This window comes from Pistacia vera, unplaced genomic scaffold, assembly GCF_008641045.1.
Source record: "Pistacia vera cultivar Batoury unplaced genomic scaffold, PisVer_v2 Contig568, whole genome shotgun sequence".
NCBI lineage: Eukaryota > Viridiplantae > Streptophyta > Magnoliopsida > Sapindales > Anacardiaceae > Pistacia > Pistacia vera.
The window spans coordinates 187,670-214,672 of record NW_022196410.1 but is presented as its reverse complement, the minus strand read 5'-3'; the positions used below and the strand labels follow the sequence as shown (position 1 = coordinate 214,672).

General features: G+C 39.2%; 3 protein-coding genes and 1 pseudogene across 3 annotated transcripts; 3 read left to right on the top strand and 1 right to left on the bottom strand.

The window, feature by feature from the left end:
- The first annotated feature begins 1,393 nt into the window (after positions 1-1,393).
- LOC116108730 (bifunctional epoxide hydrolase 2-like) lies at positions 1,394-3,287 on the top strand. Its single transcript, XM_031394959.1, has 5 exons — positions 1,394-1,553; positions 1,638-1,852; positions 2,117-2,284; positions 2,373-2,608; positions 2,869-3,287. The coding sequence occupies exons 1-5, from the start codon at positions 1,484-1,486 to the stop codon at positions 3,113-3,115; spliced, it is 936 nt and encodes a 311-aa protein (XP_031250819.1). The 5' UTR covers positions 1,394-1,483; the 3' UTR covers positions 3,116-3,287.
- A 1,165-nt stretch (positions 3,288-4,452) lies between these two features.
- Positions 4,453-5,873, top strand: LOC116108728 (bifunctional epoxide hydrolase 2-like). Its single transcript, XM_031394958.1, has 5 exons — positions 4,453-4,604; positions 4,677-4,891; positions 4,965-5,129; positions 5,217-5,455; positions 5,532-5,873. The coding sequence occupies exons 1-5, from the start codon at positions 4,535-4,537 to the stop codon at positions 5,803-5,805; spliced, it is 963 nt and encodes a 320-aa protein (XP_031250818.1). The 5' UTR covers positions 4,453-4,534; the 3' UTR covers positions 5,806-5,873.
- Positions 5,874-6,069: 196 nt separating this feature from the next.
- LOC116108712 lies at positions 6,070-11,459 on the bottom strand. Its single transcript, XM_031394940.1, has 11 exons — positions 11,347-11,459; positions 10,574-10,686; positions 9,777-9,905; positions 9,590-9,683; positions 9,292-9,405; positions 8,550-9,208; positions 8,190-8,437; positions 7,243-7,474; positions 6,997-7,094; positions 6,839-6,920; positions 6,070-6,464 (listed from the first exon to the last, which is right to left on the bottom strand). The coding sequence occupies exons 1-11, from the start codon at positions 11,456-11,458 to the stop codon at positions 6,381-6,383; spliced, it is 1,965 nt and encodes a 654-aa protein (XP_031250800.1). The 5' UTR covers position 11,459; the 3' UTR covers positions 6,070-6,380.
- Positions 11,460-18,808: 7,349 nt separating this feature from the next.
- Positions 18,809-21,336, top strand: LOC116108705 (annotated as a pseudogene).
- Positions 21,337-27,003: the final 5,667 nt, after the last annotated feature.

Here is a 27,003-nt window from a genome sequence, read left to right as displayed (position 1 = left end):
TTTGGGGTTCATTTTTTGTGGATTTTCAGTAGTCGGAGGATTTGAAGATTCTTTTCTTGAAACGGGTGTTTTCCGTTTGTTGGATATTGAATTTTGTGTGGGTTGTGAAAAGAGTTTGTATATGAATTTTAATTGTTAAATTTCAGTAGAGAGCAAAAAACTTCAATGGCTTTGCTAGATGTTATGCTGTGTTGTTTGGGTTCCTGAAAAAAAATAAATTTATATGAATTTCAGTTGAATAATATCAGTAGAGAATGGAAATTTTAATGGGTTTGGTGGAGGAAAGAGAAGAAGAAGATGATGTGGGCAGAATACATTTCGTGAAGGAAGGAGAAGAAGAAGATGATGTGGGCAGAATACATTTGGTGGAGGAAGGAGATGAAGAAGATGATGAACAGCAGGAAATTAAGGTTGGGGAATGAAAGAGAGATGTTAGAGAAGCCATGTAGGTTTCAGGGTTTTGGGTGGTGAGTACTATGGTCTATGCGAATACTAGAGAAATAATTTTGATTTTGCAAAATGTTGTTGTTGTTCCAAAGAGTATGGGGTGTGGGTAGTAAAGAAATGAAAGCAGAGACATGAACCAATCAAAAGAAAAAAAAAAAAGTTAATGTTTCTCTTCTTCTCTCTCTTTAGAATCTTCACAATGCTTATTTTTATACCCACCCAACACCTTTTATTACTGCTCAATTACAGGGTATTGTTATTGTTAATGGGAATGCAAATTTACAATTTATCTCAACTTTTTTATTAAAAATAATGTTTTACTGGAATTTAACTAAAAATTATATACAATTTTTCAAATTTAAAGAGAGAGTATATTGGTAATTGACTCAGTTATATAACATAAAATAATAAAAAAAATTATTAAATCAAATAATAAAGAGTATTTTCGTCTTTATAGTTAAATAGTAGTGGATTTTCTTAATGGAATATAACGGTGGGTGGGAAAGTGTTGTTACACCAAACCTTGGGTGGAAAATTTCGTTCTCCCTATAAATTACAGTTAATAGTTTGAAAGGAGACGAGATTATATAAGAGTAAAATACTTTTTCTCACCAAAAGAATAGTTTAATAACACTTTCCCATCTAAGGACTTTTAAAATATCATTTTATTATCCAAACATTATATTACATTAATAATTTTTGTTAAATACAATAATATTAATTGTGAAGACAAAAATACCCTCCACCAGTTAGTTTTTATGCCGTAAATGAAATCCAATATTTCCTGCATTTTTAAAAACAAAATCACAGTCTAAATAGTGAACACCTTCTTCACGTTTTCTTAGAACAATTAGGGTTTATGTACTTGATGGGGCACTCTAAATTTTAAATACTTTCAGGGGTGTATAAAGAATAACCCAAAGTAGGTAAAATGGAGGTATCTTGGAGTTTGACTTAAAGACAAAGTTCAATGGACTTATCTCTCACTGCACTCTTGTTATAAGAATCTGTCCCCATTTTTAATGTGCCTCTGAACATGGACAAAATCCAGCACAAGTTCATCAATGTACAGGGACTCAACCTTCACATTGCCGACACCGGAACAGGTTTCTCACCCGTCTCCGATATCTTATGTTTCAAATATTTGCAATCAAACACCCTTCGTTTCTAATCTGTAATATAATCTCCAGGTCCTAACGTGGTGGTGTTCTTGCACGGTTTCCCTGAGATATGGTACACGTGGCGCCATCAGATGGTGGCTGCTGCAAATGCTGGCTTCAGGGCTATTGCTCCTGATTATAGAGGCTACGGCTTATCAGACCCACCATCTCAACCTGAAAAGGCCACCTTTAAAGACATCATAAACGATCTCCTTGCAATTTTAGACCACCTCGGAATTTCCAAGGTATTTGTAGTTTCTTGTTTAAGTTTAACAGATATGTAATCTGAAAATTTCAGTGTCAAATTCTGTTTGAAAATATTTAAGTAAATTGATTGCTGGGATGTTCCTTAAAAAACAAGTTTGACTTTCAATAGAATAAATAACAATCTTCTCAGAATCTATTGAAAACAGGACTATCATGAGTGTCTTTGTTGGGAATTTCTGTGACCAAGTTATTGTTTAAGATCAAGGGGATGTTAACGATATGCTCTTTCCCAATAAGCGTAGGTTTTTCTTGTTGCAAAAGATTTTGGAGCCCGGCCGGCCTATCAGTTTGCCCTTCTCCATCCAGAGAGGGTTCGAGGAGTTGTAACAATGGGAGTGCCATTTATGCCTCCAGGTCCCTCTCGATTCCGCGATACTCTTCCTGAAGGCTTCTATATAGCAAGATGGCAGGTATTCTTGTGGGTTCATTACTTTTCACATGTATAGCATAGAGGAACAACTTGGTTTGCCGATTTTCATATCTTTGATGCTTGATCAGGAACCTGGACGAGCAGAAGCTGATTTTGGCCGACTTGATGCAAAGACGGTAGTAAGGAACATCTACATACTCTTCTCTAGAAGTGAAATACCAATAGCTGCCGAAAACCAAGAGATCATGGATTTGGTCGATGCTTCTACTCCTCTTCCACCTTGGTTTACAGAGGAAGATCTTGCAGAATATGGAACTTTGTATGAAAAATCCGGATTTCAAACCGCATTGCAAGTTCCTTATAGGTAATAAGCTTAATCCTATTTAGGGACTGACTTGTGCATTTATGTTCTATACCACTTCATGGTTTTGATTCTCTACCATAGCCAGTCAGCATCCTGCTTCATATTACAGATTGTTACTGTCATTCTTCCAGAGCATGATGCATTAATTGTTCATTCGGTTCACATTTGATGTCTGAGTAGCGGTGGCATTGTTAAGGAAAGTCAACTGAGTTGTAGGTTGATTACGATTTGACTTGATTTTTGTAATTTCATAATTGTAGGAGTTTTCAGGAAGATAATGGTGTAGCAGAAAATATAGTTAAAGTTCCAGCTCTACTGATCATGGGTGACCAAGATTACGTCTTTAAATTTCCGGGGATGGAGGACTATATAAGAAGCGGAAAGGTGAAACAATTTGTCCCAGATTTGGAGATCGTATATTTGCCAGAGGGGACCCATTTTGTTCATGAACAATTGCCTGAACAGGTGAATCAGCTAATCCTCACCTTCCTCAACAAATATGTATGAGTTACAAGGCTTCCTTGAAGAATGTAAGGTCCTTGAAATAGATATGAATGTCGCTTGAATAATGTGTTTGAGAAAGTTACTTATGTACTTGCCTTCTGTGTGGCTTGTAATATATCTTTTTACACACCTGAACTGCACTATTAATAAATTCAAGGAAAGCCTCATATGATCATCAAGAAGTGCATTTAGAATTTGGCATTATCTAAATACAACTGATGAATTGAATAGGCTGGCAGCCAGTGTTTCAAAATGAAAAATGTTTAATACATTTTAAAATTAAAAAAAAAAAAGTCCTGTGGTAATTAGCCTGTTAAAGGACAAGAGTTCTGAGAAAACAGGCTGAAAAATAAGGAGAAAATGAACATATGCAACTCAAAAACACCTCAAATTCAGATTCTCCATTTGGGATTCTTGAATTTTGTATGTAAAAATATGTAATGTCCAACAATGTATCACTAAAGTATTTCAAAAATTGTGGTTACTATGAACTAAACCTGACTTGAACACGCAACAAAATCTCTGCAATGGTTACCTCAGATGTTTTTATGTTTTTATAAGAAGCAGAATATTAGCAAGAAATTAGTAATAAGAATGAAAAGCATTTATTAGTAACGAAATGGACATGGTCATCTAGTTGACCTGATTGCAAAACGGGACCATTTCCACTTTCTTAATGAATTGGGAATAGTTTTTCGCCCTTTTCTAGCAATGCTTCCACCCAAAATCACCTTTGTCATTACCATTTGAACCCCCATCCGTCTACGCCATGGCAGCTCACTGTTTTTTGTTCACCACTTGACCAAAAAACACCATGAACACAAACCTCTTGGCCGACGAACAGCGATTAATTGGTTGCTAGGGATAGAGGGGTTTTGTAGAGTTGGAGACGCTAGTTGCAGTGGCAGTGTCCAATTGGATTTTGACAGTCGAAGTCTGGCCATGAACAACGAAACCTTAAGGATAACAGCACCAATAATCGAAGGGGTCAATCAATCGGGAAACATAGGGGGTTTTGGAGTAAGGGCTATGGGGAACATGATGGAGGTGACAGGAGGATTCGACCCTTCAAAAAAGCCCAGATCGAGCAAAACCTGAGAGGGTGCATAGTCGTAAAGAGTGTTATTGAAATAAATTTGAAAGTAAGCTAGTTAATTTTATAATTCTACTAATTTGGGGATTGAAAAGTGATTTATTAATTTATTTTTTAAGGGAATTATGATAATAGCATCTTTTGTAACCTTAAAAACATCAGCGGTAGAAATCTAAAATAAATACAAACCAAGGTGCCACCTTAGAATTTGGCCAAACCTGCGGTGGGATATGCGTTTGCTCTTTGGTTTATAAGCTTTTCAACAAGTGTTTGACATTGACCACTACTGCAAACAGTAAACCTTCTTGTCTGAACTCTGAACTCTGTCGATGGATCGGATACAGCACAAGTGTATCGACGTAAGAGGAGTGAAGCTTCACGTTGCTGAAATTGGAACAGGTTCAGATTCACACAGTTGTTTCATGTTGAAATGAAATAAAAATATTGAGTCTTTGATCTTCTTTCTTACAGGTCCAAGAGTGGTAGTATTTATTCATGGGTTCCCAGAGGCATGGTATTCATGGAGGCATCAAATGTTGACCTTGGCGGCCGCCGGATTCCGTACAATTGCACCTGATTTAAGAGGATATGGATTATCTGAACCCCACCCTGAACCTGAAAAGGCATCTTTCAATGACTTTGTTGAGGACACGCTTACCATTCTTGATTATTTTCATATTGACAAGGTGACATTTCTTGAACTGATGCAAGATCTTATTCTAGTGTGAAACTCAGAAACTAAAGTGAAATTGATGACAGGCTTTTCTTATTGGGAAAGATTTTGGATCATGGCCTGCGTATCTGCTCTCCATTCTTCATCCAGAAAGGATTTCTGGGATTGTTTCATTGGGTGTGCCTTTCTTCGTTCCTAAACCTAATCGATACCAGGGCCTCCCTGAAGGTTTCTACATTTTCCGCTGGAAGGTACTCCACTGTTTGATTTGGGATCTAATACTAAAAAATTTGAGACATAATCCAAAGACTGATAATATTTAGAATTAATTTGTTCAGGAACCTGGAAGAGCTGAGGCCGACTTTGGTCGATTTGATGTGAAAACCGTGTGGCGAAGAATCTATATTCTCTTCTCAAGAAGTGAAATTCCGATAGCTGACCAGAATAAGGAGATTATGGATATGGTGGATCCATCTTCTCCTCCCCCGCCATGGCTAACCATTGAAGATCTTGCCAATTATGCCATGTTATACCAAAAATCTGGATTTGATTCTCCAATGCGAGTTCCTTATTACAAGTAAGAATTAAGAATTATTTTCACAACATCCAATAATTTTGCTTATGAAATGGTTTCATTCTCCATATTTATACAGGTTAAAGCATGAGGATTTCACCGTCAACAATCCAAAAGTTGAAGTTCCAGTGTTACTAATAATGGGTGGCAAAGACTATTTCATTAAATTTCCAGGGATTGAAGACTACATTACAAGTGGAGAAGTGAACAAGTATATGGATAATTTAGAGACAAGATTCGTCCCAGATGGAAACCATTTCATTCAAGAGCAGCTCCCAGATCAGGTCAACGAGTTCATCGTCACCTTCCTTAATCGCTTGTCTGATCAAGATCAAGCATCTACTAATGCTTAAAGCTTTTTAAGCTTGTAATAAATTGTATTCTCGCATTGATGTTTGAAATAATATATAACTTTCTTACATCTTCAATGATTTTCACCAAGGAGGAATTAGGAAGAGAGATAGAGGCCATAATAAATCTTATACGAACAACCAATTTCATTGCTAATTTCTATTTACATTTTCCTTGGTATGAAATAACCCTTCAGTAGACTCAAATCATTGGGTAAAAAAAATAAGCAAACTTGCCCGAGGGAACCGCATTACAACTGCTGACAATATAGACAATGCACAGACAAAAACAAATTTCATTCTGCTATCACATTTTTGTATACATGCGTCCCAGCCTACATCAAGACGATGACAAAACAGCTACAAAGAATAGTGTAAAAGACAAAAAGTATAAAAAAGAAAAAAGGGGGAAAACCAAACAAAAGGGGTCGATCAGACTATAATAGCAGGCCGGTAGTCAGAATATTACGTTTGTGATGCTGGAGCAATCCCGTCGCCATGAGCACTATAGTCTGCAAAAGCAAACAGCTATCTAACAGAAGGGCCGAGGCTGTACAGAATATCCATTTCTCGAGTTCTCATGCCACTCTTAATGATTCGATTACTTCACTCACAGCAATATGAGTCTCCTCTGAGATCATGTTTAATGTTAGATGAAATGCCTGTAAAAAACCAAAAAAGGAATAAATTAGTTTCATCTGACAGACCAGGTAAATTGTTCCGAGAGAAACATCTGCACCATGTTAATTGTCAAATTGTTTATAGCCACCGACTTGGTAAATTGTTTTGAAACCATTCTACAAGTTACAGATTTTGGCCCCTCAACAGTTGTCTACACCGCTACAACTAGCATTCGATGTTGACTATTAAAAGAAAAGGGCACAAAGGAACTAAGAGAATGAAACTCTCAACTGGTAATACATATATTATTACCAGTGAGCAGGAGGACAATGAAAGGAGGTTAATAATACGATTTTATCAGTATTTTGTGGCTAATCCATGCTTGACCCACTTACAACAAGGAATAAGTACATACCACAAATCTTTCCAGCACAGGTACCAAAATTGCCAGATTGCGGTTTGGAAGACATTCAGCAATTGCACCACGTATATCCGCACTGTTAATAGCAAAGAAAACATTAATTCTGAGAAACTTCAGAAATACAATGTCACATGAACAGATAAGGGGGAAACCTTTCAGTTGAAAGAAACGCCAGTAGCAGTGCTGCATAAGCTTCCAGAATCATCTTCTCTGCTTCTTTCTCTCCTTGTAGAACCGCTTCCTCAGCGTCCTGTAATATAACATAGGTTTTAAATAATGATAGCTATGATCAAATTATCATGCCCGATTGTAAGAAAAAGAGAGTGCTTTAGAGTTTCATTTGAAGTAGACTTTTTGCTTCAAACACCAGAAAAAAGGCATGAGAGTAAATCACTCACCCAAGGCACAGCATCTCCGTCCCCAGCTTCATCACCTGCATTTCCATCCCCAGCTTCTTCACGTGCATTTCCTTCCCCAGCTTCATCACCTGCATTTCCTTCTCCAACTACATCACCTGCCCCATGGTTAGCAAGAAAGATTGAACACAGCAGCGGAATTACATCCCCATGACTCTCTGCTTCTAACCCTTTTGAATTAGGTAATGGAACTCTGGCTGCCGCAAGCCGCGACCTGCAGTAACCTTACTGTAAGTTTTAAATACTACAAAACATGATATTTATTTGTCATGTGCCAGCAATATGAATACTTGCTGCATCATAAGCTCAGACAGACCATTGTCTATTTGAACCAGAATTAGCCCCTAAAGAGCAGACCAGCAACTTCCAAGATAAAACATTGAGAAGATATCTAATTTATTAAGTACAGCGGTTACAAAAGTACGAGTATAACTAGCAGTAATGCTGATTGCCTGGATACATGGATGCTTATAGATATTGGAAATGGCGCTACTTCAGGATGAATTTTGCAATATCAGACCACAAAATAAACAGAATCCCGAGTTAGCATCTAATTAAGCAGTATGCTAGAGAAGTACAATGACTTTTGGGAATGCATAGGAGGATTTTGGTTTTTGAGTGTTGTAATTATGCAAATAATTGGGAAATATTGCTAAGATTGCCAAAAAGAACTTCAACTTTAGCCTTAGATACAGAGTTTCCCTCGACAGTGAAACTTTCTGAACTTGAAAATTGTTTTGATATAAAACATTAAGGGATTAAGATGCATAAAGATGAGTAGTAGCTACATAAAAAGACTAACATGAAGCCATAAGCACATTACTATAGTTTAGTAGAATCAGAAGAACAATCTATTCTGCCATGCACCAACAGCTTCATGCAAACTACATATACAGGAATGAGGATAAACATTAAGAAGTAATATTAACCTGTTAAGTCCATCCTTTTCTACCAAGTTCACCAGCAGACCCAATATAGCAACAAGGAAATCCAACTCTTGATCGGTCATAGGTCTATCATCCTGGTGGTCAAACTCAGAACTATCCCTGCAATGAGACAGAGATTTGCTGAATGAGGGGAAGTGGCTGGCAATCAACAAAGACATTGTCTCCAGACCTCCACATGAGGCAATTTGTTGGCAGCCAACAGGGTTGTCATTTGTTAAATTCATGAGAACCTGCACAAAAGATAATACCCCGCAAATTAATTAAACCAACAATGTAGAACAGAGATGCACTAATAGGACCTAAAAGAATTTAGTAATGCAAAATTTTATAAGTTGGAATTACCTTGACAGCTGTAAGAAGGCAATCAGCTAAAAGATCAGAATTCTCTTTATCATCGACAAGTGAACATGAGCTTTCTTGTGAAAAGAGATTTCCCCCATTACTTAATGGCTGGTGATTCAGCCCATTACCTGATCGAAGTTGGTGCTTTTCCCCATTTCTTGATTCTGGTTGGCTCATCATCATTTCATATTGACACTCATCTTCAAGATCTCTGCAAATTACCCCACTCTTTTTAGTTTGAGGTTTTTTATGTTTCCCGGATAGTAAGTCCCACTTTGAGGGCTCAAAATCATCAGCATCAAATGCAAAAGGATCTTCACTATCCTCAAAAGGTCCACACTTGTCATCTTTTCTACTATTAGGTCTCTCTGCAGGATCAAATTTTGTCCTTGGGCCATTACCACTTAAAGGTCCACTATCAGAACTCCGTGGTGTCCCACTACATGAGGTGGACAAGGAAGAACGGGATCTCATCTTCAGAATGCAACTGTCATTCATCAATGTAGTGGTGGTCTCAGAATTGGATTCAGAATGACCCAAACGATCAGTGGATAACCACCGACTGTTCTGAGATACACAAAAGCTCTTTTCAGAAGAAATCAACTCAGTACTAGAGAAGCTTTTAGAAGAACTGATGAATATAACCTCGTTGCTGTTCTCTGCAAATTCATGAGAACAACATAAGTTTGAAAAAAAGGCAAGGCACCCCAAATATTACAGTAATACAAGGATTATCAAGTACCTTTACAGTCAGTAATTAGAGCCAATTCTGATGTGTGACCAGTCCCATTCCCATCAGACAAATTATATGACTTATCATCAGCAGAGGTGGATGAACTTCTACGTAGATAAAGATCTAGAGATCAAAGGTATTAATAATTCCACGCAGACAGGATAAGTACGAAATTGTAAATACAAGTTATTTTTAAGTTATCAAAAGCAATCTCAAACAGGGCTGAACAAAGATGGTAAGTACTCTCTATGTAACAAAGGACAAACAAAAAAAGATTTCAGAACTATTCTCTTGCACCACTAGTTACCTGAAAGAGTCTTGATGACACTTATAACAATTTCCGTAAAGGACTGTCGGGGCCCACTAGAAATTAAGTTCCCTTTCATTCCAAGCAAATGACTCTATATTAAAGAAAGATTTGAGATTAAACTTTTAGTAACTGTGGCACTTTTGAGTTCTGCAAACAAGTGATAGGCAGGGGGGGAGATTTGTACCTGATTATCTTTACTTAGGAAAGTAGCATTTTCCATGATCTTCAAACATTTTAAAAGAAACACAAGGCTCTGCAGGTCCAGATTATGCTTTGCAGTCTGAATAGAAGGTGAACTATGTAATATCCAACCCTGAAAAAATGAATATTTTGGCATTTAGAGAAATTTATTGATAATCTCCATTAAATAAGTTTCTAAACAGAAGTTATAAAGGAGATACACTATAGATCATTATGTCATGAATTGATAGTCAAGGGCAAAAACTTCCAGAAATCAGAAATTAAAAGCCTTCTAACTAAATAGCATTGTGGCTGTAGTTCTGGTGATAATTTCAAATACACACACACACACACATAGATATGGTATATGTTACGGTACTGTACTGATTTGAAATAGTAATCCGACTGACCCTTTGGTATTTATCTGGTTTTGGTTGTATTTACTGACTTATTGGATTCAATGTTAATATGCAGTATTCCTTTTACTTGTTTGGTCTGTGTAAGCTCATGGCATGATGATGTGATATATATATATGTTACTATTTCAAATCAGTACAGTACCATAACATATCCCAATTTCCCAATTTATCTACTGAAGAACACAGGTATACCAACAAGTATAAATCTGTCACTGCAAATAATTAATTGACAGAACTTTCCTGTTCACAACACAGGGAATCAAAAAACTTTCCCATGATTTGAAGCATTAACATCTCTTAATTTGTTTCATTCAAGACATTACACTTCAATCAAATATAATAAAAACAGATAATGAGATTAAACAAACATACTGGCTCACACCTCCATAACAGAATAACAATTCAAGATGACCTCAAAGACTGCATCAAGTCCTCCCAATTCTCTCAGCTTTTCTTTAAAGTTGCCCCCAGTCTTCCTCACTGCACCAGTGGCATCTGAAAAATGCAAAGGCCACAAAAATAAACAGATGAACAATTAGCAAAGACTAACACAGATAAAAAAGAAAAAGCATGTGAAAGGCATATAATTTAAATATATAGAGTTGGATACACAGTATATGCACAAATATAGGTATATTTTTGGTGATGATAATTCCTGTGAAAATAAAAGGCCTCAATATAATAATTTAACATGCACTCAATTCCTAGCATCCAAAAAGACTTTTGACCATCTATAACCAGCAGATAATTGATTAATGAGAAGGTTGGAACAATATTAATGGAAGCTTTGGATAAGTTGCAACATGCAAAGAATCAAGAAGGTGGCCCGCCTCAAATAACTTCTCAAAACAATACACAGAAAATATCCAGTAATTAAACTTACAAGCATGTTAAGCCAAACAAACCAATGGAATGTGCTAAAGAACTAATAAAGAATAAGACACAATGACACATCTAATACAAAAGACACGCAATTTAGGAGAATACAGGTCAAAGGAGAGAAAGGTAACAGTTCCAACAAATGAAATTCATGATTCAATTGCTATTCCACAAATGTTTAAGAAGAACACGTCAATCTATGAAAAAAAATTAAAAATTAAAACTAAAAATTATCAGCACCTTACATATAGCAGAAGGGATAATTTTCCACAATACCTTCAAAGGAGATCTTAGATAAGCAAGCCTTCTCTATTGTTAACAAAGCCACCCATTTCGCACTTAACTCTGGCCTCCCTATTCCATCATCATCTCCACAGCTTGACTTCATTTCCTTGNAACAATTTAATCGGCCTGTCGCCGCGGCGAAGAAACTTCTGTCGCCGCGGCGAAACTGTCCAGCAGCTTCCCCGTGGCTTCAACACCTCTTCGCCGCGGCGAAGATTTTTCTTCGCCCCGGCGAAGTTTGTTACATTTAACTTCTTTTTTTTTTAACCAATTTCAGGGCAATTATTCAACACAACACTCAATCAAACAATATTACCAAAAACCAACTCAAATAAGAGCGAAAGAAGAAACAACAAATACGTACCTCAAGTGGGGCGTTACATCCAACTCGTAGGTCTACCTCTTCTTGACTAAGCGATCTACTCTATCACAGTCCCTACACAGAAGTGCAAATATGAAAACCACATCCAATGTCCATAACCCAAGATGTAATAAGAGAAAGATTAATTTCAATCATATACATACTTTTAGAAGAAGATGCAGATTTTTTTTTCTTGCTTGCTAGGAAGGCTTTGTAATGTTTCCTCCAGTGGCTAGGTATCCCACAATGATAGCAAACAACCTTTCTATCTTTGCTCATGCCTCTAGCAAGCTTGAGGACATCTTGGGTCTTAGGCTTGAACTCAGGATTGGCCTTGGCCTTTCCTTTGCCTTGTTTACCCTTTCCCTTTCCATGTACAGTAGCTACGGGTGTTCAAAAAAACCGGTTGGAACCGAAACCGGCGGGTACCCTGGGTTTGGTTCCGGTTCCTACCCAGAACCAATCGTCAATGGGTAGGTTCCAGTTCCAAATTTTTGGAACCATAACTAGGGACAAGGAACTGAGACTAATATAAAATAAAATTAAATATTAAGGGGGTTAATAAAAACTTTTGTAGAAAAAGTAATGTGAATACATTTATATTTATATTTCATAACATTTAAAGTAAGTTGGTTTGACTTTTGAGAATCTACCTCTACAAAGTAATGGAGTTTGTAATTTTAAATTTATAATTTGTAATTTTATTTTTGTTAACAAGTGCCAGGTGGGGGGATATTTGTAAGTTTTTAAGGGTTTTTTTGCCATTTTAAAAAATTTTTGGGGGTCATGTAATTTTATAGGGTACCCGGAACCGGAACCTTTGTTACAGGTTCTGGTTCTGGGTACCTAGGAACCGTCGATTCCCGTTCTAGTTCCAAATTTCAAGGAACCATCGGTTCCGGTTCCAATTCTTTCAAAAAGTGCAGGGTACCCAGAACCGAACACCCCTAGCAGCAGCAACTAGTAGCACTGGTTTGGATTTCTTCATGTCCCTCTCCGTGGTCTTCAGCATATTCAGTAGCTCTAAGAGAGTCTTCTCCATAGAATTCACATTAAAGTTTAATATGAATTGGGAGAATGAATCAGGCAAAGATTGCAGAACAAGATCTATGGATAGTTATGCATCCATGATGAATCCCAAAGTCTCAAGCCTGTAAATGTAGCCAATCATCTTGACTACATGCGGGCCAACTAGGGCTCCCTCAACCATACGACATCTATACAATGCCTTCGACACCTTGTATCGCTTGTGTCTTGCATGCTTCTAGAAGAGTTCCTTAAGATTTGTGATGATAGAACTAGCATCCAAATTTTCATGTTGCTCTTGCAAATCAGGTGTCAATGGTACCATTATGATACATTGAACAATGTCAGCATCATCAAAATACCTTTGATAAGCATCTCTTGCTTCATGAGTAGCCTCAAGTTCAGGCGTTTCCATAATAGGTTCATTGATGATGTACAACTTCTTTTCTGACTTTAGTACAATCCTTAGATTTCGATACCAGTCAGTGAAGTTCATACCGTCAAACCTACTTTCTTTATCGATGATTGATCTCAGAGATAAGGTAGATGAAGTCATAATGAAAATGAATCTACAAATGTAAAATTTAAACAGAGTTAATACTATGTTAATTAACAAGGCATTTTCTTAATCAATTGCTCACACTATTTTACTCAAGCTCAATAGCCCTCACTATTAAACTTAGGAAGGCCTGTTGGTCTTCCTAGTGGGCCGAAATCCCATCATTTCTATTTCAACCTTCACGGGGGCGAACAAATTAAAATAGGGTGATTAGGTAGGTCAACAAACTTTAATCTACACCATCTAATAGCACCAGCTATTAAACTCAAATGTAAATCAAGCCAACAAACCGAATACACAATCCAACGGCATCAACCATTATCTTTTAAGTGTAACTTTCGAATCAATGAGTAGGACACTACATGTCCTCTTGTGCTTTTTTAAGTGCACTACTCCACTACGCCTTTATCAACCTTTATCTTTTAAGTGTAACTTTCTAATCAATGAGTAGGACACTACATGTCCTCTTGTGCTTTTTAAGTGCATTACTCTACTACGCCTTTATCAACCTTCACAGCGGTAAACAAGCAAAGTACACCTAGTTAAGTCGAACCCATCATTATTAAGGATAACCTCCAATGAATAATTAACCTCCCACTGGTAAAAGTGTATCCTTCGCGAGAGCGGACAAGGCCACGACGAATAGTGGTTTGATTAATCCCATATTGATGGAAGGCATATTGTTATTTGTGACTTAATATCTTAATTGAGGATTCTTGATTTTATTATCTCACCAATTTTATTATCTTTTTAGTATATTATAGTGTGGCATGTTAAAACATTCAACCTTAGTATGCTTTCTAAGATAAAATTAAATGTGTCAGTACATGGCCAATCTAAAATCAAATTCCCAAGCTTTGAGGAATTTGTAGGTCAACCTAGGTTCATACAGTTTATTACACAACTTCATTGAAGTCTTCGGGACTTGCTTCACACCTTCGCTTTATCTTCTTTACAACAATAATATAACCCTATTCTAAATTACATTAAATATTAAAAAAAAAACCTTGAGTTACATTCAAGGGGATTTAGATGAGAAGAGAATACATTGAGAGTAAAGAGATAGGCAGGACACGCAAGCCCTATTAATAATTATAAAATTACAAGCATTCATCCCATAATAAATAATAAACCTAAGATCGATGGCCAAGTACCAAACACCGTGCATATTTAGACATCAATAAAATATGGCATATCATTCAAAAACTCAATTTTAAATTTACAAGGTAAATTATATTTACCCCTTTTAATTATGCAAAATTTCACTTTGGTCCCTAAACTTGCAAAATTTGTAGTTTAGTCCCTATCCAATTTGAAAACAAACTGAGAAGTTCATATCAGTAGCAATTGCTCTATTTTATGGCTCGGCAAAAGTTTCAAAACACCACCTTATAATTCCTAAAACATCTTTCTCCCGCAATATCGGGAGGGACCCTTTACCCTTTAATTTCCACACAAAAGCTCGGGGGAAACAACTCATTGATCGGGGTACTACCAACAATGATCAGCAACATCCCTATAAGCCCAAAATAGGCTTCTTCCACTAGGCTGCGTGTGTTATTGCGTAACCAAAAACACCGGGGCGACTGCGCAAGTGAATGCGCAGCCTTGGCTTGTCATGGGCAGGCCATGCACTACTGATAGGCCACGGTTAGGGGTCACGCATGAGTGTGCATGACCAACAACAGCGCATGGTGCTTAGGACAGGCACTTGGGGCAACAACAAGCGCCTGGGACAGGCATCTAAAGCAGTCGCGTGCAGCCCACAATGGTCAGCCGTATGTTTAAATGCACGGCCAAGGGCCTTGGCCAGCCATGCATTTAAACGCATGGCCAAGGACCATCAAGGGACAGGTCGTGCGCAGCAAGCGCATGTGCGTGCAGCCTAAACGCGTACAGCCACCATAAGGAGGTTGCGCGCAGTCGCACGCAGCCTTGGGACAGTGGTTGTGCGCCAAAACGTGCAACCCTACAGCAACCATGTTTTTAGGGTTTTCGTAACTGTAATCGAACCAAATTCATTGTTCATCAACAAGATTAAAAATAGATTTAATCAATTTCAATTTAAACAATTGAAACAAAAACCCTGACATGCAGTTTTTCTATCAAATCATTCAACGTGTCAATAATAGAAAACATATATCAATCTAAGCTCGATACCACTATAGGGTTATGGTTAAATAATACACAGAATATAAAACAAATTTTTTGATTCAATTAACCCGTTAATCCCATGATCAAGATTGATATATACAATCCGTTTATAAAATAAAACAACGCATACAAGAATTGTTGTTATTACCCACGTTTGGAGGCTCCTTTTGGTTTATTTGATTTACTTTTCAGTAGTCAATTCAAGATGGAATCGCTCCTGAGAAGTCCACACAAAGGCAAGGAGGCTAATCCACACGCAAGGAAGTTTGCTAGAATCCTTGGGTGCAAGAAGAGAGAACGCACGAGAGAAAGAAATTCTCTCTCAAAAGCTAATAGGCGGCTAGGGTTTTTTTCTTGGGAGAAAAATAATGAACTTCTTGTTATTTAATTCTCCCATTCCTTTTCTTATATAGTGGGGAATAAAATGTTCCCCATTAAGAATAGGAATATTTCTATTCCTTATTTTGGAATGAGATATTTCCCAATTAAATATACCTTCCTATTTTGCAATAAAATATTTCCCAATTAAATATATATTCCTAATAAATATATGAATATTTATTTATTCATATATTTAATTAATGGGATATTTAAATATATTTAATTATATTAGATATATTTATTTAATCCATATTAATATTAATGTTTTATATTAATATTATTATAATTACAACTTTGCTAAATTAACTTCAATATAAATATTGGATGTTGGGAACGACCTTTAGTGAATTTAATCGCACAGTAAAATTACCAAAATACCATTTTTCATCTAAAAGACGAAATTATCCTTCATTTTCATTCTCAATTAAAACTGTCTTTAATGTGTCTAACCCATAGGCTCTTTATTATGTTGGCAAGGACTAGATTTATAATTAAGCATCAACTATTTAGTGTTTCATACACCAATCAAGATTAGCCTCTAGCAAGGCATCATGATTATCCAACAAATAAAAATTCAGCGAAGTAGCTACCTTTTAATGGTATGGTTATCGTTTAATTCCAATCATTTCATCATCATTTATCTCATCAAGGTTTGAAGTACATAAGTAGTGTCAACTTCAATGAATGTACCATGTTATTTTTATATTCGGTTGTCGATCAACAACCATATAAATTGGATTCGACTACTCGATTCCACTATGGCCATAGATTTTACGGTCGTACTTTCTAATCAAATATCTCAGCGAGATAATTTCTCCTATAACCAAGAGTGATGAATCTTTTGTTGATCAACCATACTACCATAGCCATAGTGTACTTCTCAATGTAACTAACGACTACCGTACTAATAACCCTAAATAGTATTGTGTTAAGCTAATGTCAAATTACATCAATATTTACGCACGACGCTCTGGTGATCTCAAGTCAAGGGATCACATGCACCACCATCCGTTGGAGGATGTATTCCACAGACACTGGCGTTACCATCTTGTGTGAAATCCTTTAAAGGGTTGGTCTAGTGAACTTGTCATCAACAAGCACACATGTGTCGCATCAGGTTGTCACCTAACAACCTTAACATGTAAGGATTATTACTACCTTTCGGTAGGGTCATTCAACGTTATGATAGTCTTACCGTATAATCTTTGTCCTTGATCAAATCAATACTAGGGCTACAGAAAGTTCTAGAATGGCCACCATATATGATCATAGGGTTCTCACAATTAAGATTTGAAACACTTAATTCCTTCGTCACGGTTCAACCCTTCTAAGAACATATATCAACATATATACGAATAATAAATGAATGCTATGATATAGAAGTTATGCCTTTATCAATATTCAATAATATTATTACAAATGTCCTAATATTATTGGCTCTAGTGCACCTATCCTAACACCTTCTACTTGTATCCCTACTAACAGGGTCATATTGTGTACAAAAAGCAATTTTAATCATATCAACACAAAAAGGATTTTTAGATAAAGAAAGGGGAGAGTTTGTAACAACTATGTATCTTGCTATTTTCTCTCATGCTTGGTGTACATTGTATTGTCAGGTTAAGAAAGTTGAAGATTGTGGATTAAAATTAAGTTGAGTTTGAATTTGCTTACCAGGTCCAGTTGAAGTTGAACTGGACCAATAAAGTGCTTCTTCTCCAGGTGTCGTCGTATTGTCGAAGTCCCATGCTCAGCGCTGATAACGGTTGGACAAAAATTACATACCCCGCACGTCTCTTCCCCCTACCCATTTGGTTTTGCCTGTTTTGATTTGGTGAAGAATTGCCATACTCCGGACACAGCCCTCTTCGACGGTCTTCCTGTGGTGTCGCAGCTCGATTGTGTTTGGTTGGACACAGTCTTACCCGTTTTTGGTTGTGGAATTGCTGCCTCTGGAAATTGTGAAAATGGTTCAAACCCTTCCATTATGAATTTATGATAAAATAATGAATAACTAAAATGGAAGAAATTGGATAATATGAATAATAAATGAATAAATATAAATATAAATTGAAGAGAGTTTGAGAATTAGAGTAGAGAGATTGAGAGTTGTGAGGAAAATGTGTGGTTTAAGGGGTTATTATAGTTTAGGTTTGGGGGGCAAGTGAAAGAAAATATTTTTTTTTCCCACCATGACTGTTGCCTCAACGGTTAGTTGACCGTTGGCTCAACGGTCGAATTCTTTATTTATTTATTTATTTATTTATTTTGTAAAATTTATTTTAACCCCTAAATTTATTATCAATTTCATAAAAAATAAAATGTTATGGATATATGCCAAGGGTATAAATAAAATTAAGGAAGGAAGTTTGGACCAGGCCTTGGACCAGGAGGAGGGACTGGACCCTAGTCTGGGTTTTGGCCCAGACCCTATAGGACGAATCCTCTCCAGGATCGGTCTCAAGTCCGGTTTTTTGGGCGGGCCAAAATTCCCACCTCTATTGGGCGTAGAATGAGGGTATTACTCGAAATTTAATCAAATGATATATCATTTGTATAATAATAATAAATTATTTACCTAAGATATTTGGTTTGCAGATTGACTGACGTGATTGATTTCCTGACATTATCTCTAAGTAGGTAAAAAGCAGGCATTTTGGAATTGAGTAATGTTATAGTCATCGAAGTAGTGCACCGAATTTATGCACCAAATGACGTAACAAAATCCTGACCGTTTATTAATATTAAGTTAAAATTAATCAATGATCAATATTTTGTCACATTATTCGATGTATAAGTTTGGTGCACTACCGTCAATGAATGACTGTATTATTTTTCTTTTGGAATTTGTACAAATTCAATGGACTTATCAGACACTGATGAATTCTGATAAGACTCTCTAACCCGAGTCCGACTAATAAAAGCTTAAGGCCGCCTTAATTCATAATCACATTCCTAATCTCCCTCTGAAAATGGACACAATCCGCCACAACTTCATCAATGTACAGGGACTCAACCTTCACATTGCTGAGACCGGAACAGGTTTCTCTTTGTAATCTCATCATACTCTACTTATGTTCCATTTCTAATCTGTAATAATCTTCCAGGTCCTAACGTGGTGGTGTTCTTGCACGGATTTCCTGAGATATGGTACACGTGGCGCCATCAGTTGTTAGCCGCTGCAAATGCTGGCTTCAGGGCTATTGCACCTGATTGTAGAGGCTACGGCTTATCAGACCCACCACCTCAACCCGAAAAGGCCCCACTATAAGACTTCATAAACGATCTCCTTGCAATTCTAGACCACCTTGGACTTGCTAAGCAGGGGCGACCCAGCCCCTTGGCATTTTAAAAAAAAATATTGTTTTATAAGCTTATAAAAAATTCTATATATATATGTCACCCTTGCTTCAGATTTAAAAAAAAAAAAAAAAAAAAAATATTATACATATATTCAGAGTCATACAAAATTTGTCATTAATATATATATTCCAGACATACATCATATTAAAAGTTTAAAACTCTTTTCACTTTTTACGTCCACCTATTTTTTTTTATGATTTTATTTCTAAAATTCTTTACTCTTCATTCTCTCTTTCATTTTCTTTATGTTATTCATTCTTAAAACTTTTGAAGATTGAAATTTTTGAAGCTTTCACTAATCAAGGTGCCACAATTAGATTCGTTTCTGTTTTATCAATTTTAGTATGTTATGGTTCATTTCATTTAGTTTATTTTAGGTTGATCATATCTTATTTTTGAAGGTTTTTATTTAATTTGATGGAAAAATTATGGATCTTGTGAGTTTGTTTTGTGTTTAAGAATGTTCATGCTTTTCTAAATTAAACCTTAACTATATTTTACTGAATGTTATTCTTCATCATTCACCCACTTTCCTATATTTCAAACGTCACCGTTTGGCTACTCAAAATTATTTAGAAGTTTGAGTTATTATCTATGTCTATACTAAGAAAATTTCCCTTTTTTAATTAATTCAATTAAAAGTCAAAGTAACGTTGACTTAATTTAAGTTTTGATTGACTTTAACTTAGGCTAGACCTGATCAAAGTCATGAAAATTTATATATAATATTTGAAAGCAAAAAAAAAAAAAAAAAAATTTAAAAAGGAGAAATAAGAAATTTGTGTGAACATTTTTGGTAGATATAATTGTTGTAAATTCTTTTAATTATATTGGATTTAAGTGGATTGTTATTCCCGTGGTCTTTTGCTCTCTTTAATTGAAGAGGTTTTTCTACGAAAAATTTCTTCTGTTTCCTCATAAATTTGATATTATTTTCAACATATTTATTCAAGGTTTTGCTTCTATAGAGTTATTCAAGTAGCAAAGTATTGTGTTTTACATTATTTTCTTTCAGATTATTAATATTGTATTATTTCTTTTGCTTAGATTTGGTGATTTTTTTTAAGATTTGGTGATTTTTTTAAAGTTTTCACTAGTTATTGATAAATAATGGCAGAGTCGCGGAGGCCTCTCTTGAGTAAAATCATGGTCTGCCACTGTTGCTACTTGCTAGGTACAAACAGAAATGTCTTCTAAAAATTGCATTCAAATTATATTGCAGATAAAAAAAATTTCAGTAGAATAAATAACAATTTTCTCGAATACGATGAAAACAGGATGCCTGAGCAAAGATAACAAGGCTTAATTTGTTTAAGATTAAGATGAATTGGGATCTTTCAATTTGGTCTTTCTGAATGAGCATAGGTTTTCTTGTGGCAAAAGATTTTGGAGCCCGCGGCATACCATTTGCCCTACCCCCATCCAGAGAGGGTTGCAGGAGTTGTAACATTAGGAGTGCCATTTATGCCTCCAGAGCTCTCTCAATTCCGCAAAAATCTTCCTGAAGGCTTCTATATATTAGATGGCAGGTACTCTTAGGTTCATCACTGTACATGTAGAACAATAGAGAAACAATTTGTTTTCTGATTTTCGTAACATGCTTGATCAGGAACCTGGGCGCGCCGAAGCTGATTTTGGCCGCCTTGATGCAAAGACGATAGTAAAGAGCATCTACATACTCTTCTCTAGAAGTGAAATACCAATCGCAGCCGAAAACCAGGAGATCATGGATTTGGTGACGCTTCTACTCCTCTTCCAGCTTGGTTTACAGAGGAAGATCTTGCAGAATACGGAGCTCTATACGAAAAATCTGGATTTTAAACTGCATTGCAAGTTCCCTATAGGTAAATAAGACACATATTCAACAACATTTCACGAGTTGAAGGCTAATTACAATTTGACTTGAATTTGGAATTGTGTAGGAAATTTCATGAAGATTACGGCGTTGCAGAACTGACAGTTAAAGTTCCAGCTCTACTAATCATGGGAGACAAAGATTATGTGCTTAAATTTCCGGGGATGGAGGATATATAAGGAGCGGGAAGGTGAAAGATTTGTCCCGGATTTGGAGATCGTGCATTTGCCTGAGGGAACGCATTTTGTTCAGGAACAATTGCCTGATGAGGTGAATCGATAACTTTCTGACCTTCCTCAACAAACATGTATGAGTTCGAGGCTTCCTGGAAGAATGTAACAGATTGCTGAGGCTTATTGAGGTCCTTAATATAATGTGGCTTGAATATTGTGTGAGAGAAAGTTACTTGTGTACTATTACTTTGCTTCTGTGTGGCTTGTTTTCGGATACAAATTAGTGGACAGCCTCGTCAAATAGCCCTCGAATTAGATTAATGTATAATGTTGATGTTTTTTGTTTTAAATTGTATTTAATTAAATAAATTATGTTACATATATAGTATGTTGTAAGTATATAATAGTACATATATATGACCACAATCAATATGTTGATAAGATTTCTAGGATAATTATTACTCTTAATAATTCATTTATGTGGGTTAAAAAGAAAAAGAAAAATCTAGGTTTGGACTTGTTGATGCTAAGTTTTGCATCACACAACGAATTTTTACGTGTATAATGTTAATTGGCTGTTCAATACACATGAAAATGGAATATATAAAAGTGAAATAAATGTAGAGGGAGTTTTTTAAGGGTTCGGATGCCAAGGTAGCAAGTCCTACATCCCTGATTTGTATTGATATTAGTGTGTGTCAGGTCGCGGTCGCGAGCTGACTTACATAAGACGAAAAAGTCAAAAGAAAAGATTACAAGAGAGAGAGATTTCTTTGTATGAGAAATGGCCGAATCCCCCTAATGAAGGGTCCTCCTCACTTTATACTGGACTGAAGCGTATAATCATCACTAAATCCATGGTTTGGTGTGATTGTCAGTATGTAATCCGGCTTTACGTCCCATTTCCCTTTTTCCAAGCTGACATCGCACGACTTGTTGCAGGAAAAAGGACGCGTGTGGGCTCCATATCACTTGGCAGGTCTGACGTATGCGTGCTGCTCTGACGGAGCAGGTCGCCCTTCACGTGACCTTCCCACGTCAGCCCTTTATTTCCTTGGGCATAACAGAAGCCCCCTAGTTTTAAGTTCGAGGGCGGACCTTGGAAACTAAGTTACGTCGGAGTTTTTGCTCGCTCCTCCGACCTGAACGGGATGAGCTCGGTACAGAACCCTGCGAGCACGATTTTGCGCTGCTCTGCCAGAGCGACCTGACAATATTCACTTTAGCGACCTGGATCTGATGGACGCTCATCTACGATTCAATGAACTTGGTTTTATGCTGTCAGGCGATCTGCGCGCGTTAAAGCTTTTGTCAGACACATTAATGCCTCGCGTGCTGAGCTGGCACCGCTTGACAGCGTTAGTGGCGCAGCGTAACCGAAACGACGACCATTATCATGTCATTAATGCGACGTGGGGCGCATTTAATGTGGGGAGAGAGAGTGGGCTGTCGTTTCAGTTCCAAGGGTGGTAACCGTCGATGCGAACCCTCATATAAAAACTTGCATTTTTCTGATGAGGTCACCGAAATTTCTTTCGCTTCAAGTGAAATCTTTACACACCAGGAACAACTCTTCCCGATCGGCGTTTTCAGGCAATCGAAACGGTGTTTCGGCATCAGCTTCGCATCTCAGAGAGTAAGGTTTTTTCTTTCCTTTATTATATATTTTTTTTTGCACTGGTTTGGTGAACTGTGGCGTTGGGTCTCTCGGCGTTTCACCGGAGACGCGACGCCGCCCTTGGATTCGAGCCGTGGATGGCGGCTCGAGTCATTGTAGATTTTTAGGTGTCCTGTCATTACATGGGACGACACGAAGGCCCTAATGACCGTGTCTGTCGATGTTGCAAACTGGAATGGAACCGTCAACATCCAAACCCGAGGAAGGAGCCAGCTCGTCCTCGCAGGAAGTCCCCAGGACGCAGCCCTCGATGTCTACTCGGTTCTTACTTTCGGGAATTTGATAGAATAAAGACGCAGTACGATATTCGCGCAGAGTGTTCCTCGACCATGCCAGATCGTCACGGCGCCCGGACAATGGCCTCGCCGCGATCTCAGAGGAGATCTTCAAGGGTGGAGGGAGGATTCCCTTCCATCCTTTCATCAGGTCGGTCCTGGATCATTTCGGGATCGCACCGATGCAATTGCGCCAAACGCGTATGTCATCGCTGTCGCGATGTACATCGCGTGCTGCGAGCGGCTTGGGAGAGCCAACGGCGTAGATCGTCGGTGTCGCCTACTACCTTAAGAGAGTAGGGACAGGACTCGTACTACCTATCTCGGCGACCTACCTTGCCGCGGGGATACACACGTACCCTAGCAATGCGGGAGCCTACGAGTCAAAGTTCTTCTTTTTCTTTCAACGGCTATTGCCGTTTTCAAGATCCAAGTAGGTTTTCTCGCTGAGTTCATTATCTGCTCGCCCGATCCGTAGTAACGACCTATTTTGTTTTGCAGTTAATAGAACGACCGAGCTCGTACTCGCTGACCCGGACAGGCTTGTATCCTTCGGAGTACTGGACGAGGATAGTCGCGACGCGAGGAGCTGTGACCACCGCAACTTGCGGAAGTACGTTTTTTTCAGTGACCAGGCGTCTTTAGAACCTCCAGAAGGTAAGTTACACTTGGTCCCCTTCTGGTCGTGAATTGGTTTCGTTTACTAACGACCTTGAATGCAGAACGATGCCCCCAAAGGAGTCGGGCAGTCCCGCCGAGCACCGTTTGTCTTCCTCTACGGGATCGAAGGGGGCTGAGGATGCTCGTGACGTCCCGGCACAGCCGGTGCGAACAGTCCCATCCTCTCAGCCCCAGCCCCGCCCGTGCGCAGGGCAACCAGGTCGGACGCCCTCAGGCGCCGACTGCTCGTCCCAGCGGAAGGCTCGGCCGGCCAGAGGTCGAAGAAAGGAAACGATTCAGGCCGAAAGGTCGGGAGACTGAATCTGAGGGAGAACCTCTGAGGTCGCGCCAGGGATCCCGGAGGTCGGGCAAGGACCCGTGGGCGAGGCAGGTGCTAGCGCACGGGCGAAGGATGCACCTGTTTAGACTCGTTGGGGAGTCTGCCCGAGTTACCTGCAACCAATTGTTTACGGCCTGCTAGATTGCGAGCTATCAGAGTCGTATGACGAATTTGCGGACACGGGCGACGACCTGTTGGCTACGTCGTTTCAGCATCTGAGCAAGGTAAACTAGCCGTACTTGAAATTTCAATCCGATTATTTCTAACTCGTACTCTGCTCACAGGATTGTTGCGATGAGGATGTCCATGGAGAAGACAAGGCTGGGGAACGCAAAGGGAACAAGCGACCTGGAAGAGGAGGTCGCGAAGCTGAAGCAGAGCTTGGAGTCCGTCGAAGCCGAAAGAACACAGGCTTTTGAAGCGGCGAACAGGTATCTGCACCAAAAGGACGCCCTTTACGAACAGTGGATTTCCAAAAGGCGGAGCTCGACCGTCGTGCGGAGGAGATAAAAGAGCTTCAAAGGACAACCGCCCGGCTCACCAGGAGTCGCTGAGAAGGACCAGGAGATGCGCGGCGACCTTCGAACGGCCCAGCGAGCTGAAGAAAGACAAAGGGGCCTCTGAGCAAGAAAGACTAGCTCTTAGGCCGAGCTTCAAGAGAGTAGGGAGAGAGTCACTTCTCTGACTGCCGAAATGCAGAATCAGTCTGAGGGATGGAGGAGAAGGCCGCAGACTGGGCGATCGGGTCCATCTACACCCTTTGTGCAAAGAATCCTGCTTTGGACTTCTCCGACCTCCGGATCTTGGCAGGCAACCTTGCGGATCATGGCGAGGAGGACCAGGCTGCCGCGGCCACCTAGGAACCCGACCAGGGACCCGACCAGGCAGGTGGCTCCGGCTCGAAGGATCTTCCCGACCAGCCTTAGTGTTTAGAGAGTCGTTCCCATTGTACCCGAGTCTTAGACTTTTTGTATATGACTTTCTTTGCAATTGAAGTTTGCTTTTTTAAATATGCACTATTTACAATTGTGATTTACATGAGCGTTACATATAAATCTTGACATGCGAACAGAACACATTCGAACTGTTTTAAGCAAACAGTAATGCTTGAAAAAGAAATTATCAAAAACTGAGCTGAGTTTGGGATTACTGATAGTATGGCCGAAGTGGCTCGGCGTTCCAAGCTCGGGGTACCTTGGAGCCGTTCAATCTCTTGAGATGGTAGCTCCCGGTCTGATCACTTGTCGATCCGGTACGGACCTTCCCAGTTAGGCCCTAGCACCCCCGCACTTGGCTCTCTGGTCCGAGGAGAACTTCCTTTAGCACCAGGTGCTCCGACCTGGAAGTCTCTTCGCCGGACCTTTGAGTCGAAGAACCTTTTTGCTCGTTGCTGGTAGGCTGCTATCCTTAGCGAAGCCTTGCTGCGACGCTCTTCAATTAGATCCAAACTTGCTCTCAGAAGGGTTTCGTGTCGTCCTCGTTGTACAGGTCCCTCCGAAGAGAACCTCCCGACCTCTACAGGGATCATCGCTTCACACCATAGGCTAGTGAAAATGGGGTTTCCGAGGGGGAGGTCCTTGGGTTGTCCTTACGCCCATAAAACTTCGGGAGGTCGTCAGCCCAATTTCCCTTGGCTGCCCCGAGCTTGGCCTTCAGAGTGTCTTGATGGTCTTGTTGACTGCTTCAACTTATGGCCATTCGCTTGCGGCCTGGCGACTGAGGCAAATTTTTGTGGATGCCCAGCTCGTCGCAGAACTGCTTGAACTCCTCATTATCGAATTGCTTTCCATTATCTGAGATAAGGGTATGAGGAATTCCGTAGCGGCACACTATGTTTTGAAAACGAAGTCTTTAACTTCCGGTCGTGATCGTGGCTAGTGGCCTGGCTTCGACCCATTTTGTAAAATAGTCTACCGCGACCACGGCGTACTTGACCCCTCCCTTTCCAACTGGCATGGGGCCGATAAGGTCGATCCCCCACATAGAAATGGCCAGGGGCTTGACATAGTAACCAGCTCGTGAGAGGGTGCTCGCGGATGTTCGCGAACCGCTGGCATTTGTCGCACTTCTTGACAAAGTTGTGCGCATCTTCTTGGATTGGGCCAATAATATCCCTGACGAACAATTTTGTTCGCGAAGATCGAGCTGCGTTGGTTACCACAGATCCCTTCATGAATTTCCCTCTATTGTAGTCTGCTTCTTCACTGGTTACACATTGGAGGAGAGGGGCACTGAATCCTCTCCGTATAGCTGATCCCCGAGGTGTGAAGCGAGCAGACCTTACTCGCAGGACCTTGCCTTGACCTTGTCGTTAGGCAAGGTCCCGTCCTTGAGGTACTGTATAATGGGAGTCATCCAGGAATCTGACTGAACCTCGTTCATGGCCTATTCGGTCGAGCTGATAGACGGAGCGTCGACAAACGAACAGGAATGCTATCAGGGGCCTCAGAGTCTAATGATGAGGCTCTTGCCAGCGTCCGCTATAGAGTTGCTCTCCCTGGGGATCTGAGCGATTTTAAAGTGTCTAAACGACCCCAAAGAGGCCTTAGCTTTTTCCAAGTAGCGGACCATGTTCCCTCTTTGGCTTGGTATTCTCCTAGAATTTGGTTGACGACCCATGGAGTCGCTGTAGATACTGATCGCGGTTGCACCATTTCTTTGGCGAGTCGCAACCGGCGCAGCAGGCTTCGTATTCAGACTCATTGTTGGTCGCCTTAAACCCGACGGAGAATTCCATGAATTCGAACCCCCTCGGGGCTCACCAGGAGAAGGCCCGCACCGGCTCTTTTCCTGTTTGATGACCCGTCGACGTAGAGGTTCCAG

Bases quoted from the DNA above. Each gene is read 5' to 3' on its own strand.
- LOC116108730 (XM_031394959.1), top strand. From the start codon at position 1,484: ATGGACAAAATCCAGCACAAGTTCATCAATGTACAGGGACTCAACCTT. The intron at 1,554-1,637 runs GTTTCTCACCCG...TATAATCTCCAG, and splicing joins CATTGCCGACACCGGAACAG to GTCCTAACGTGGTGGTGTTC. The intron at 2,609-2,868 runs GTAATAAGCTTA...TCATAATTGTAG, and splicing joins GCATTGCAAGTTCCTTATAG to GAGTTTTCAGGAAGATAATG.
- LOC116108728 (XM_031394958.1), top strand. From the start codon at position 4,535: ATGGATCGGATACAGCACAAGTGTATCGACGTAAGAGGAGTGAAGCTT. The intron at 4,605-4,676 runs GTTCAGATTCAC...TCTTTCTTACAG, and splicing joins CGTTGCTGAAATTGGAACAG to GTCCAAGAGTGGTAGTATTT. The intron at 4,892-4,964 runs GTGACATTTCTT...AATTGATGACAG, and splicing joins ATTATTTTCATATTGACAAG to GCTTTTCTTATTGGGAAAGA.
- LOC116108712 (XM_031394940.1), bottom strand. From the start codon at position 11,458: ATGAAGTCAAGCTGTGGAGATGATGATGGAATAGGGAGGCCAGAGTTA. The intron at 10,687-11,346 runs GTATTGTGGAAA...TGCATTTTTCAG, and splicing joins ATCTAAGATCTCCTTTGAAG to ATGCCACTGGTGCAGTGAGG. The intron at 9,209-9,291 runs GTACTTGATAAT...ATGAATTTGCAG, and splicing joins TCTAATTACTGACTGTAAAG to AGAACAGCAACGAGGTTATA.